Here is a 16,592-nt window from a genome sequence, read left to right as displayed (position 1 = left end):
AATCTTGAATATATAGGGAAACGTAGTGTAGTGTAGCGAATGGTCAAATCAAATGTAGTGATAAAAGAGGTCCATTTTAATTAGCAGCAGTTCAGGATTGGTAAAGCAATCCTCTTCATTCAAGTTCAGTTGATTCCAGTTCTGTAGAATACAGTACACAATACTTAATAGCAGTAGGGAAAGAAAAAAGATGTTTGGAAAACAATGTATTAGTTAACCAACGATTCGAACCAGCAATAAAATGTTTATAATAATAAAGTTATGAAGTATAGTGTTCCAATAATTGGAAGAACCAGCCAGTGTTTTGAAAGATGTATTACTTGAACATGATGAAGGTTCCCTAAAAGTTCAAGAAGTCTACTCCCAATGACTCCCTACATACAGGGTCGGTTTTTGGAAGGACATACCCTGTACTTCATACATATCATTATGTATTGATGACATCGTTAAAACTTAATTTGCATTTATCTATGTTTATCTTTGATAAAGTAGCAAAAAGGCATCAAAGTGGCCTCAATTATGAAGAATCAAGAATGAAAAATGATGATAAAATGTTACTATCCATTTTTTGTTACAAAGAGTATATACACAGAGAATACTAAGAATGCATGAAAATGCTGAATAAATTTCCACAACAGATTGCACTCTTTACTAAATCGATAAACATACATATGTACCGATTTGAATCTGTTCGCGTCATCGACGTTTTGGGTTGTAAGGGAGGTAACTGTGATAACAAAACGACAATGTGCCATTTATTATAACATATTTACTTATTAGATGGCAATGAAGTATGCTTCTTTGGCGTTGATTTCAATACAAAATATCTTCGTTCATGAATTAAATATACCTATTATCTTTCTTATTTGAAATCTGTAATGTGTATCACTGGTTTATTTATTTGTTTGTGTGTATTTAAGCATTTGTTTCATACCCCGATGAAACTAAAAAATAATTGACATCAACGCTTATAATTAATTTTTGAAAATGATTTTCTAATTTAAAACATGTTTTATGTACAATTTTACAGGTTTTAAATGGGATTCTTTTTCTCAAATCAATACGCAACGTCAATTGTCGTATTGTGACGTCACATTTTTCGCGCCATTCTCGGAATTTCTTTCATAGAAGAATGAAAAGAATTTTTCGACCAATCACATTTGAGTATTTACCATGAAAACAAAGAAAAATTAATTATATATGTTTCAAAACATGCCGAACTTTTGTTTACCTATATAAATATATTGGAAATTTCATTCGGTATGAAAGAATCTCGGTAAAAAGGGCAAATGATCATTTCCGTATTGTACCAAAAATATATGGGTGTATTTTACAATATAGCCAATAATGTTATACATGTATTTATGATTGTACCGATATGTTATATAATGATATGTATATATATACATATATAACGCGATGATATATTATATCATTACACTTCTATTTTTACAATACACAGTACAATTCGTTGATCGCTACTTATAAATTCATTAATTGACTTCGGAAAAACGATTTTGAATGACATTTTACAACATTGTCTAGGAAGAATTCTCAATAGTAATACACTTTAAACTATTTTTGTTTTCTTTAGTAACGTATTTATTGATTGCAATTGATATTTTTTTACTGTAGAAAAAGTGAGCGATATTGTTCCCCTTTACAAAATCTCGGGGTTCACAGAGGTAAAATGCCCTGTGACAGACTAACAAAAAGAACGGTTGAAAAAGGTTAGTTCTTTTAATCATGTTCTTATAAACATCGCTTCCGTTCGACATTTTAAAAGTTCTCTTTAAAAATTAAATGGTTACATTTACACCGACAAAAACGTTGTATTACTTTGCAAGTGTTTTATATGTTAATTATCAAGGTTAAACAAAGACTAAAAGAGTAAAAATACTTAACATTTGATAAACAATCCTGAAACTGGAAATATAAATATTTAAATAGTATTATATAATATTATATATTGTATAGACATTATTTAACATTTTTTGTATAAACAGTTATGCTCAGTGTCTTAATAAAATACTCAGTCATCACAGAAAAAACTTTGACAGATTAAGGAAACATTACCAAATACACATATGTTCATTATTTAATTAGGCAATTAAGGTAATTTAACTAGCTCATTTTCTTTTTTTCATATTCTTCATATTTACTATTTACAACATATGTACATCTAAACATCATGTTTCGGCAGTTAACATCAGTGAAGTTTCAATCGTAACCAGATTCATTTCAGCATATATTATTGATATGCAATTGGATTGAATTGGATTGGATCTCGTATAGTTGTCAAAAGTGATATTCGCCATCCATATACTGTAGAAAATAATTTGTATTAATATATTAATTCATAATATATGTTAGACATTTCACAGATACAGAGTTTGCGTTACAAATACAGGTTTCTCGGCAATAGACAACCTCACAACTGCAGGCATACTGCTTTCACCGCAGTGTCGTCTTTTCACATGCGAGTCCACTTTCGACGACTTTCATAGACTACTAAATGGAAGTGCTTTAGGGCATGCGCAGGAACCGACATCATATACCGGAAAAGTATCGGAAATGAATGGGGGTCACATCTAGACATCATCAACATCAGGGATCGGAATGGAGATCTTTAATGAGATCTGAAATGTATAAACAAATTAATCTATTGCAATATTTTTATGTATAACCGATAAACACACTCAATTAAACACACAATTAGCAATCAGATATGAATAGTTGTAAACATTATCTTTTCTTTTCTTAGAGCCTTAGTCACAAAACATAGCTGTTAAAATGACGGTGACTGTTGCCTCACTCAAGATATAACATAACGTTTTATAAAAGCTGATTTCCATTATTAGGCCGTTATACTGCAAACACGTTTAATGAACCGCTAACCATGTTGGAAATATTGTAATCTATCTTAAATTTCTTAACAAAGCGTGCCTTTTGCTGAACTATTTCCAAATATCATAAGCTAATTTCAGTATTTCATGGATAATGTAATTGCTAATGACGTCATGGCCATTGCTTATGTCGGCAAGTAAATATCACGGACAGTTTGTTGTCAAGTATTGAACTGAAATATAAGTGGAGGGGGGAGAGGGGGAGACTTGGCCATGCTATGTCACTGATATCCGTTGATACATTTTATCTTTTTAGTTGTTCCATATTTTCAGAATCATATTTTGTATTGATCGATTGTCGATATGACCTATGTGACTTTGATTCATTTTAAGGCACGATTTCATCACATACCTCGATATTCGATATATCCTCTGCTGTCCTTCTTTGCAAATCGAATTATTTCTTCAACTTCGTCCGGCGCCATCTTGTCTCCCATAGTCGTGAGATACCTCCGGAAGTCCTTGACTGGGATTTTACCAGTTCCGAGTTTATCAAGGACCTTAAATGCCCCTAATACATCCTCCTCTTCTTCCTCTGTCCGATGACAAATTCCCCCATGACGAGAGACATATTTCTCTACATCAGCATATGTAATTCGCCCGCTAGCTGCGATGAAAATTGGTATATTTTTCATTATTATTATTTGTATTCATTTGTTATTTTTATAAGAACAAAATATCTCGCCCTTTGATTAGTTTTTATATATAACTAACAATTGCAGCAAACTGTAGTCAATGTATGATCAAAGCTCTCTATCTTAAACTTTGTACAATAGGATTGGGGTTTAAACTAATTGTAGCTTTAAAACTACGTTTGTAGTAGATTAATAGATAACTGATTACATGGACAATAAGCATCAATTAACACTATTGAACGTTTTGCAAAAACAAATTGCCAAGCTAAATTATCGCATCCAGAGAGCCCAAATTATATATCTATATTGTGTTGATCACTCAAATATTCTAGAGACAGGGGTCGGTCTACTGAAACTCTAACGCCTGAGATAGTGCTCAGGTCTATATTATATTTGTTAGAGATGCAATGCAATTAGGCGAATGCATACTATAGTTCCAATGGCACCAACACTTGTTGTGGTTTCTTCACACTACAGTGCGACTATCACAAGTAAAGTGTTAACTACTACGCTGTATAAACGGTCCGTGCTTTTGTATATATGACTTATGGTTGTTATATATGGTATTTGTTTCACTCTCGTTAATCATTTTTCCAAAGTTACAAAAACGCTTAAGCTCGTGTTTTTATAACTTTTGAAAAATAGCTAGTTCTAATTCGAGTGAAAGAAATACCATATACAACAACCACGAGTCATATATACAAAAGCATGGACCGAGTTGCTCTTGTGTATCTTACCACTGACATCAAGTTCTTGTCTTGCCTCCTCAAGATCTCGTTCTGATGGATTCCATCCCAAACAACGTAACATGGGACCCAAGTCTCGTGCAGATATTTTACCCTTTCGTGACGTCTTAAACATTCCAAAGGCTTGTTGTAAGTCTGCAACACATAATGGTACATGGTTTAGTTTACCCTTCTTCTACCGTAACAAATACTCGATGACGCCAGGCTAGATTCCATGGTGTCTCCAATCCCGCTTAAATAAATGACTTCATTGATGAAATATATAAAGAAAACATGGATGGCAGGAAGATTTCAACTTCTCTTTATGCGTGTTTGCCTATTTACATATACAACGTGGTCCACATTATCTACACCATTGCGTTTTGTTTTCAAAATTAGATATTCTATGGAAAGTTATAAAATTTCTTTTGCGCGTCTCCATCCAGATTTAGACATTTCTTACGACCTTATGACCTTATGATCTTATGACTTTCGCAATTCCGATCGCCCCATGTCATATTTCGGTTCTTAGCATCACTGAGAGGTCCTAGAAGGACAAAACAGCTGCATGGTGTAGTTTAAAATCTGTTTGGCTCTATTGTATCTGACTCTCAACTTGTTTGAATGGTGCTAATATCTCGTGTGCCTTTTGTTCAGTCCTTAAAGGGGCCGCGATGGCCGAGTGGTTAAGGTGTCCCGACACATTAACACTAGCCCTCCATCACTGGGTTGCGAGTTCGAAACCTACGTGGGGCAGTTGCCAGGTACTGACCGTAGGCCGGTGGTTTTCCGGCTTTCCTCCACCTCCAAAACCTGGCACGTCCTTTAATGACCCTGGCTGTTAATAGGACGTTAAACAAAAACAAACCAAACAAAATTCAACCCTTAAAACTGGTGTGATGTTCGACATAATCTATTCACTGTTTCATGTATATATATACATATAGACCAGCGGCGACCAATGTGCTCTCTGTGCGTTGATGACAAAAAGAATAACAACATATTTGGAAACAGTATAAGTTCTCGACAGAAAGTAAGGAAAGAAAATATTGTCTGAATTTACATAGATGGGGGTTAAAACAGAAGGGGATTGTGTGTGTATTAGGATCCGGTGTCACTGTTATGTAAAAACATTGAAGATACCAATAGGGTATTGTCCACTTTTAAATCTAGCTTAACGAAACCATGAACATTTTATAGTTCTGAAGATTGCATCCTTTTGGAAATGACTCTGGTAAAATATTCACTTTTCTAATAGAACATATCATGGCGACTAGGCAATTATCGCCATCAACTTTCCATCCCAATACACCAATTTCTAATAAATATATCCATCATTGCTGTTGTACTGTGCCGAACTCGTATTAACTAAAATCAAATAAGAATAAAGCCTTGTAGTATGTTTGCAATTTGCTTGTTCGATCACGTGTGTGATTATGGATGTGACAAAGCTAAGATAGTACGTCTGTGCATTAACGACAGACGTAATTATCATCTATATACATCCAACAGTATGCCTTTTATACAGTGTAACCCTTCTAAATTCACAATTACTTGGTCGGTGACATCATCGTGATCATTTCCTTCATAGCCTGTCGACACAATGCCAATGCTATAGGATTACTTTGCTACCACTGTCCAGACCCTTATTGACATTATATCCAAACTAGGATACTTTTCAAAACATATTCCTTTAAAGGTTATGTTTTCAGATGAGACAATTCGAAACAGGTGTAAAGTTGTGCTCCTACGCATATTTCCAAGTTACATTCTGCTATGATAACCCTTATAAAAAACTTTGAGTTTTATCTACAGCTACGATGTCTTTCGTACCTCCTTAGCTGACATACAACCGGAGCTGCCATTTCAGCGCTCACAGCTTACACATTTTTGCACTGCCCTGCCAGCTGAGTCGACTGGATCACAACGGGGTAATATAACCCAGAGCCCTCGGTCACTTAGCCCTTCGTCCTACCAGTACTCATATCAGTTATATGACATTAAACCTGGAAGTTATTCAACAAAATAAACATAGTTTACGGGTGTCGACGTCGTAGATAAACAGAAGACGCTGAACCTTTCGGAATACCTAATTTACTAGTTATACTATTTATTTACAGTGATATTGTGTTCGTATTTGCAATCGTTTTATTGATTTAAGAAGTAAATTATGGTTTTATTTGGATGTTGGTATACTTTTGTTTGTATGTCATACCATACAAGATATTGGTAGATATTGCATTAATACTACTGCTTAAATGTGCCGTTACGTTTCAAGACCAACATTATATCATACATCGGGTTTCAAAATTCTTACAAAGTGGGAATTATGTATAATATATATATTTATTGGTAGTAATAACTACAGACGACAAAAAGATATCGGATAGAAAATGCGATATTGCTAAGCTGACATTGTGAATACAGATAAGAAAAATATGAACACAACTTTGAGGAGCTAACATTTTAACTTGAAGTCCCCTGTTTGTTTTATAGGGGTTTAAAGTCCTCGCAAGAGCCATGGTGATATGATGCATTTCCATCTAGTTAGTTAGCGACATTGCAGACAGATTTTGTAAAACAGCACACTATTATTGACACATGGAAATCATATAACAGTACAGAGATACTCATATAAATTGTTAGATTTATATCACAGTAAATAGACATTCCGCTATATCATATAAAATATTAAAATATATCACAGTATAGAGGTATTCTGCTGTATGATACAAAATATTAAAAGTATATCACAGAACAGAAACATTCCGTTATATCATATAAAATATTAAAATATATCACAGTATAGAGGTATTCCGTTGTATCATATAAACTATTAAAAGTATATCACAGTACAGAAACATGCCGTTATATCATATAAAATATTAACATTATATCACAGTATAGAGGTATTCCGTTGCATGATATAAACTATTAAAAGTATATCACAGTACAGAAACATGCCGTTATATCATATAAAATATTAACATTATATCACAGTATAGAGGTATTCCGTTGTATGATATAAAATATTAAAATTATATCACAGTACAGAAGGATGAATGTTAGGCATTTAAATATCAAAATCTGTCAAACAGAAAAATGATTCATACTGCAAATGTATCACTGTAAATCAAGAAACTTGAGAATTGAATGTTAAGTTTCTAAAAGAGTGTATAAGATACATGATACTAATCCCTTAGAAAGTAATTTGAGAGTGATGTATATACAGTAGAGCAAAAATGAATTTAACTGCGCCATACAGCGTATCGTCGTTCTAGGACTTGACAGTGATGCTAAGGGAGAAAAGTACCATAATCCAACATTTTTTTTAATGTTTGCATTATTTTTCAAGATTGAAAATAGGAATCAAAATAGCGTTAAGAGCATGTGTTCAAATAAATCAAAACGTGACCAGCAGGTAACGATAAGCCTTTGTGGGTGGGTAGACGTTATTAACATCTGAAGTTCATTTCAAATTTAAATTATCTAATGAATGATAACAGCACAAGCTATTTACACAGGACATGATCAACTTAGTTTAGCTATAAATAACCCAATGACGGATAACTGCACAAGCTTTAAACGCAAGAAATTATCACATGAACTTCATTTCATATTTAAATAAACCAAAAACTGATCATAGCACAAGCTATTAACACAAGATATTTGAAAGTGTCGTTCATTTCACCTTTAAATCAAACTGATATCATTAGTAACCTACCAATATTTTAAATATTTCTACACGATAGTATGATACAATGAAACATTCAGTTATGTATTATTTACCTCAAAGGTTGTTGGTAAATATGACATTGTTGTAATGTAGATATGTAAATATCAATATAATTACACTTTAAGCATGAAGGTTAATGTTCGCTTTCTAATAGTACTTACTTGTAAACAATAGAAGACCATTACAAAACAAACTATGTACATCATTATGCTATAGCTTATAAAAAAAATCAGACCTCTCGACCTTATGGGTTTGCCTGCGGTAATGTCAATGCCGCCCTTCTCTGCCATATTGGACGACGAATGTTCTCATTAATTTCAAGTATGTAATCTGTTTATATAAAACCAATGCATTTGGCAGCAATTTGGCAATCGTGGAGCATTCAAGTGAGTAATAACGAGTACAAAAACATTGAAACAAGTTCACCTTCTTATACACTGACATGGTTACAACAGCAAGAAGCCAACTCACGGTTTTAAATGACAGGAGGACGACATGTAAAGACGATAAAAGTGCAGTGTATAGAACAGGGTTGTTTTTAATGAAGACACACGGTGTAGAATATTCCGTGGAGTGCAATAAACACAAACTGTACTGCAGGGATAATACATGTTTTGGTCTTGTAGTTTTATTTATGTTGACGATGTTATAAGATTGAATAAACAAGGTTTTACATTGATATTTGCTATGTTTTCAAGAGTTTCACTCTAGGAACATGTTTGTATTAAGTAGCTAAGCAGACGAAAGGTTCTCGATTTACACTAACATGTTGCAAAATACGACAAAATAACACTAAATAAGATAAAAAGAATATTCGACTTAATTACAGAATGACAGCAACGCCATTTGCATTACTCTTAATTGATAAAACTATCGTTGTACTATGTTCCCCATTATTCGTTTTCATTCCATCTAAACATTAATTGATATACAATTAGCATGTCGATTATGGATATTAGAGAGTTTTGGCGAAACCGTAGTACTTATGATTCTGTTTGAAATGAAGCGTATCAAATTATCTTTATATCTCATATTGGACATAAATAAATAAAACAAAAATCCATAAAAACAATAAATAAGCACAACACTCGACCTTGTATACCATGCCGTGTGAGTACGATTCGTTCTGTATCCACTCAATCAATAGACATTATGAAACATTATTATGAGAGAAATTAATCGATAACCTGTCGAATTAAGATATTTCCGATTTTTTTTTTTCATTAAGCGATTGTGACACATTGGCCTCTGGGGGACAATGTAATTGTCAATGTTATTCATTTCGTTCTTCATTGCTGTCACAAATATCACTGATCCCATAAATACGCTTGTTTCATAATTGATATGGCACGTGATAAAATTTGTTACAGTGTGTTATTGTTTTTGTTTTGCGCACTGTCATGCATAACCACTTTCAAAGCCTTCGATTGGTCATTTCTGGCGCCAGACAATTCTGATAAGTTAACCTCTGGCCTTTGACCACGTTTTGAGGATTTACCGGGGGTCAACTTGGGCATGACTGGGTTAGAGGGCTGTCCTCGTGAATATAAGATTCTTTCTGTATGTAGGATAGGGATATTTCACCCGAGGGGTCACAAAACGTTGGGAAGTCGAGGGTTTTATCTTAATTCGTAATCCCGATGGTGGAATATCCCTTTTCTATTTCTCTCATATCACCTACCAAATTTCTGGCACAAATGGCACTCGGCCATTCATTTTGTTCATTTTGTTAATACTCTTGTTGGGGTTTTTACCAAAAATACTTATGATATACTTAAAGAACACACACAGTTTTGGCAAACTGTCAGTTTGCACGCTTTCGTATCTTTCATGGTTCAATGATAAACGAATAAATAATTCGTCGGTATAAATTGCTGTAACATGATCGACTTTTGACCAAATTGTCATCATCCGAGAAAAAGAAGTTTTATCAACGATACTTTGAAAAATCAACGAGAGAACGAATTTTACGGAACACACCATACTTTTTATTTCCCAGTCACACATTTTATAAAATACTACGTCACTGCATGACGTCACGACTGTCTTTGGAATTTCATTCATAGCTCAGGGATATTGGGAATGATGTTGATCTTGATCGCCTTGACGCGGCGATGTTTCGTGGATGTTAATATTCACGGTTATTTTGAGAACATATGACTATATGTGTTAAACGGTTTTCTTGATTTGATGACAAAGGTAGGTCCGTCGATTACGTGGATCATCGGATGGCTAGGGTTGCTGTTAGTTTTCCCGGTTGCTGTACGCCGATATATATTTTGTAAGAACATCAAAGGGGAGGGGGTGTCATTTTTACCAATTGTTCGTTGATCTTAGGGCAAAAACATTTTAAAATGTGCTACATTTATACACTAGGATAAGTCCAAATATACTTAATGAAAAAACCAACAAAATTCCAGTTCCCTCTGCTGAGGTAGACGAAACCATTTCGTCAGTTGTGGTTTTTGACATTTCTTTATATGATTAATCTTGTGTTTGAGTCGTATTAAATAGAATAAACATGTTCCCTAAATAGTGACGGTTGCTCATCATGAATTTCTAGCTCTCGTTTGGTAATTTTGAAATTTCGAAAAGACACTCGCTAAAGCTCTTGTCATCCTTTAAAAAACTGCAAATAAGCTAACTCGAGTTTGATGAACATGAAAAACTTGCTAAAGAACTTCAATACATGTAAATTATTTGCAGGATTCGAGCCTCTTTCACCTAGGTGAAAAGCCAATATTTACGCTATTACTGCGCCACCCGACCACCAATATGTAGCACATGACATGTGAACGCGTCAATAATACCAAGCCTTAGACATTGTCTGTAGTACCTGTATCCCTCAATGAAACACACATGTACTGTTCGTATGAGTAACCTCGGATTGACAACATGATAAGTAACGGCTTATAGATTGTATACGATTTATACGATTATTGATTGGAAGTGCCTTTTTTGGTTAACACACTGACTTTAAAGTTGTCTTGCTGTTTCCTTTAAGTACAGTTATTGGTAGTCGGGTGGCATGAAACAACTGTATACTACAATCAGGGTTTGTTTTCCTTTATGTACAATGTAATCTAAATTTACATGGCAAAAGATTCGATACTTTTGTACAATTTATTTCATTTGTTCTTGATACTTTTATTATAAATAAGATAACAGAATGCAGTTTGTCCGTGCCTTATTAGTCAAAAGTCATATCGGCATGATCCCAACACCGAGAGGAAAGAGTTTTTATTGTTACCTGACTCTCGATTTAAATGTAAATTAAGTATTTTCGACTGTTGACCGGTCAATGTTTTTGACTGTTAACTGGCGAGGAACATCATTACGATAAAGCGTCTTTCTGATCGTGATTTGTAAACAGTATCTCTAGCAACGCTCTCTAGATTCGAAGTCAGAGAGGTTTGAAGCAATCTCCAAGCAGGGTTTGTTGTATCTAATTTAAAACAGGGATGCGGCTACCACATGAAATGTCATAAAAGGGTTTATATGAATTCTTACAGCGTACTGCGAGGCCAAAGGAACGTCAACTTTGGAGTAAGAGTTTACTGAAGACTTTTTACGCGTTCCTCAGCCTAATAAAATAGCATATGAGTGAAATCTTGTGGATTATTCAGGTAACACAACAGTTGTTTCATGTGTTATCAGTCAACAGTCAAAACTCTCCCCCTCGGTGTTGGGACCAACCCGACGAACTGTTTCCCTCGGTCTGCGGCCTCGGGAAACAGTTCATCGGGTTGGTCCGTACACCTCGGGGAAGAAGAGTTTAGCTGTTGATTGATAAGGCATGAAACAACTGTATAATGTAGACCTTGTTACGATTATGTAGCTATTTTCATAGGAAATGTTTGAAAATACTTAATTTACATAGAGTCAGGTAACAAAGTCTTATCTATGGAGAAAAATCGCACTCGGCATAAAACAATACCTTTTACAATATCTTAATCTATTACCCACTAAAGGTAACAGACGGGATCAAATGTACAAATAGTTCGTAATATTTGCAGGTTATTTCAATTCACAATATTCTCTGTCGTTGAATAAAGCAAGAAAATATATACATGCCAAATATATTTAACGTGAGATAATATCTCTGTCGATGAACATAAAGCCGTTTAATACACCGCCAACACATCTTTACCTGTGGTGCCAAATTCAATGTACCTGCGAGGTAGACTATAAAAATGCAACAGCTAAGTATTGACATCGCGAAATTAGGTATATGTATAGTACAGCGTCTACACCATAGCGAATTAGCTTTTCGACACAAGCTCACACAACTTCCTCAACTTTCCATGACTGAGACCTAACCGTGACCCCAAAGGATTTAATCAATCAAAACCCCCCTTACAGAATAACATTTCCCCAACATCAATCAGATTCTCTTATTAATCAATGACACATTCCTGTAGCAATCAGATATTATTATCTGTAACAGAATTTGACAAGCACTCTCATTTCCAATGAGCTTTAGTTATCAAAGGAATTCCTACAGTAATATTAGGACCATATCAATTTCATATACAATCTTTTTATAATCTACAACACTTCGGTGTATGTGTAATTAGTGTTATCAGCCTGTCGAACACATGTACACCATAAGATATTGTCTGCCTATCACACCGTATGTTAAGAGTATACTTATACAGCCGACTTAGTAGATATATGTACTTTAGCTATTGATGTTCGTGCAAGGATATATAGTTTTACTTATTTTAATTAAAATTCAATATTTTAGTAAAATTTTAATTTATTCTATACAGCGGAAGAATTTTGCTCTTAGTAAAAATCCCGATTAAACTTCATCTTTGCAGTAACCTCGGAAGGTCTTATGTATCAGCTATAACAGTTATATTTATATTAGTATCAACATACAAACTTATTAAAGGGTTTATCCTGTGTGTCATTTGTAGAGGCGTAAATTGGCCCCCTGTCTCTAGAATATCAAAACTATAAATAGAATATAGCTTTATAATTTAGGTCCCTGAGATATGTCTGATATTAAGTTTCAAACTAGAGGCAGATAATCTAGTATTACAATTTAACTTGGCAATTCTTTACAAAATAACTAGAGGTCTTGTGGCCAGTATAGTAGAGGCATCGTAGGTGGTCTGTCGTTACATACATGTAACGTTTTAATGCATATGAAAAGTTCCAAGTCTAGGGATATACAAATGTACGTCACATTCATTTGAAATCGCATTTTGAAACCAATTTAATAATCTATAGGGCTATTTGACATTAGTAACCATTTTAGCTTGGTTGTTTTTTTTTAAATCTTCCGTCGTCTCACGTGTATATACACTTTAGATCCAAACAACGCCGTCGATTTCTAGACGAACAAAAAGTTATTTTGTTCAGATTTATTCATTTTGGATTTAATTTATTTAACTTTCAATGTATCCTGGAAGACTTTTGTACAATTGTATGAAGGCGTTGAGCAATCTAATTAAACTCTAGATGGTCATTCTCACTACGTTACATGAACATCTAGCAACATCTCATAAGGGATCACGTTCTGATGACCTTTGACATGTGTGTATTTCACTTTCAGGGCGAATTATCAATTTGTCGATGTCCTCGAAGCAAACCATTTCGTCACAGCAAGCATCTGAAGCAAACTATTTCGGTACAGCATGTACATAAAACTATATGCTTTGTAGGACCAAATGACTTGAAACAAATTGACAGATTATGCAAGCTACGCACTCTATTCATGCTAATTTGGTCATATAAAATTCACTTCCAAGGTTCTGGAAGTAGTCATATGAATGGCTTATCAAAAAGGTCATCCCGACGTGACCCCTTATGGATGATGTAACATAGTGATAATGACCATCTAGGTTTTAATTAGATTGGGCATTGAGTAACCTAAAGCAAATAATAGTACCTTGATAACAATGCTTTTGAACAGTTATTTGTTTTCTCCAGAACAGTTACTTATCACGTTGATCATAAATATGAAAAACAAAACATATCGATACATGTAGTTGTTTTCAAGCTTTTCATACACATTGTGCTAAAACAATTCATTTTATATTAATCTTTTAGATGTTGCAAAACCTTTTCAAAGAGTTCATCCTAGAACATAATCATATCTATCAAAGAACATTTCTTGGGTTTCAATTAAATCTTGTGAAAAGCAAAAACGTGTTCCTCACTGCTGGAATCAGTCAAACGTTTAAGAAAACGTGTGGTCATCTGTCAGTAAAGATCCCTTTCCGGGTGGCGATCTTTGTTAGTATGTGCTGCTCTTACATCATTATTTAATTCAATTTGTCTTAATTAAATGACAGATACAGTTCCATACAAATATATACCGACTATCAATAAACAGGATGTGTGTTCCTAGAGGTATGGCTATCTTTTCTTTTGAGAATATATATCAATGATGTTAGGGAAATGTTTGCGCTGTGAATCAAAATTAAACAGATACCAAAAAGATGTTGTAAGATCAACAGTTTTGAGCAGAGATTCGCTAATCTGTGACTTGTGGATCTTTTATTCGTTGATCAGAGATTATCTCCTTATGTTTCTTTACAAGTTTGTGAAAAGCAAACATTTTTATCGATGTAGAGATGGATCCAACGCTGTCTAAATATGACAATAATCGTCAAGTAGAAAAATAAGGACTATTCGCGCTTTTTTGTTTATACTTTCAATGTATACATCTGTCAGTGAAGGTTTACGTTTTGGGTAGCTACCTTACTTAATGCTTGCTGCCATTGGAATACCCTATAACATCAAGTATTCTTGGAGACACAAAATCAATTTATCTTGATTAATGGACAGATACAGTTCCATACAAATATATACCGACTATCAATAAACAGATTGTGGATTCGTAGATGTATGGTTATCTTCTTATTCAGGAATTTGTATCAGGCGATACCAGAGAAATGTGTGCGCTGTCGATCAAATTCAACGGATGGTAACACCGTAAGCTTTGCAGATTTAAGTGGGCAATTAGTTAACTTTGATTTGCTAAACTGTGATTTGCTTGTTAACCTCTGATTTTCTGACCTGTGATTTATTTGTATCTGATTTGCTGATCAGTTCTTGCAGGTTATTTGCAGATCTCAAATTAGCTGTTCTGTGATTTGCGAATCTCAGATTTGCAGATTAGTAAGTTGGGGATCTTTCATTTGTCCTATAGGTGATTTGCGAGTCTGATTTGTTGAGCAGTGATTGGAAGTTCTCTGTTTTGCTGATCAGTGATTTGTGGGTCTCTGGTCAACTGATTAGTGATTTGCTTGTCTCTGATTTGCTTATTTGTGATTTGCGGGTCTATGATTTGCTGATCAATACTATGCAGGCCTTTTATTTTCTGGGTCTGTACTTATATTTCTTTGAAACACTGTTTTCCCGTATTAAATCTGAGGAATACTACTACTACTACTACTACTACTACTAATTTACATTCTAACTTCTTTATCTCAAATACAATGGAGCAATGAAATGGCCTTGAGATTTCCGAGTTTCGGGGTAACAAAGTCTGTTTTACATATAATTTTACCCGTCAGAGCTGAAATTTTACGCAGAGTGGTAGAGAGGTATGAGAGTTCAAAATAATGATGTTTGATTACACAAGATATTACAAAACTCTAATAACTGATTTACAGAATGCTCTTGTCCATTGACGTACTTTATGTAGTGTAAGCCAGTATATAAAGGGCCGTAACGTGTGTTGTTATTGCTAAAGCACAATGAAACTTTGAAGTGAGACAAGAGTTTTACCAGGTTCTGAGATAGCTGCGGAAAACTATATATATAAGTATCAGGTTATTTAACAGACAGCAAACTGTCGTTAGGTCAAAGGTAAATGACGTTGGTAATAACACTCTTAGATATAAACAATCACAAAATGACATTTTCATTCCATAGCTTAAGTCATGATTTGAATGTACAAAAAACACTGACTGAACCACGTTTAGTTTGAAATTTCTGCAAAGCACAATGTGTTTATGTTTGGCGTGGTTATATCAGAAGTGAAAAAAGGACTGCGTAAGTTCGTAATCCTCTTCTGGTGTTGGACATCCGTAGGTACATATGACAGGGAGAATCGTACTTTAACGTTGATGAACACGTAAGAGGAAATCGCTCCCCCATCGACCTACTCATGCCTTGAGTATTGGGTTCCAGATTTATAATGTATAATGTCATGCCAGAGTTTTTGTAGAACTATTCCATTGGTTAATGGTTGGACTTGTACGTGCTCGTGTACAGACATACATACTGCAGAATATCAAGTCCAGTTCTTTATCAAGAACTAGGGTTGGGAATGCGATAGCTCCGTATATGTGTAATGCCATCGTACTATTAAGGGAGTTCGTTAAGGTCCATCTCATAAAATCTGTTATAACGCTCCCGTGATGTGTATGGAATGCAATCATGACCTAGTAATAATCAATATCAACGTCAATCAGTATCAACGTCATTAACTTTAAACTCTCATTGGAAGATAATAAGGAAATTTCCTTAACTAAGAATTTCCTAAAATCTAATAATATTTCCCGATGGAAAACTATTTGATAACGAAACTGGGGCCAGGTCGAATCCATCTTACGAGCCGTACATCACA

General features: G+C 34.4%; 1 protein-coding gene across 2 annotated transcripts in view; it reads right to left on the bottom strand.

Moving 5' to 3' along the window:
- Positions 1 to 1,118: 1,118 nt before the first annotated feature.
- The window catches only part of LOC117316807 (calmodulin-like), a 29,694-nt gene continuing 14,220 nt past the window's right edge, over positions 1,119 to 16,592 (bottom strand). For both annotated transcript variants that reach the window (XM_033871582.1, XM_033871583.1), the window contains exons 3-5: positions 4,279 to 4,422; positions 3,259 to 3,513; positions 1,119 to 2,639 (exon numbers count right to left, since the gene is read on the bottom strand). In XM_033871582.1, the coding sequence (XP_033727473.1) occupies positions 2,608 to 2,639; positions 3,259 to 3,513; positions 4,279 to 4,422 (431 nt within the window). In that variant the 3' untranslated portion in view covers positions 1,119 to 2,607. The remainder of the gene's footprint in view (positions 2,640 to 3,258; positions 3,514 to 4,278; positions 4,423 to 16,592) is intronic.

This window comes from Pecten maximus, chromosome 18, assembly GCF_902652985.1.
Source record: "Pecten maximus chromosome 18, xPecMax1.1, whole genome shotgun sequence".
Taxonomy (NCBI): domain Eukaryota; kingdom Metazoa; phylum Mollusca; class Bivalvia; order Pectinida; family Pectinidae; genus Pecten; species Pecten maximus.
This window is presented reverse-complemented; position numbering and strand designations above follow the sequence as displayed.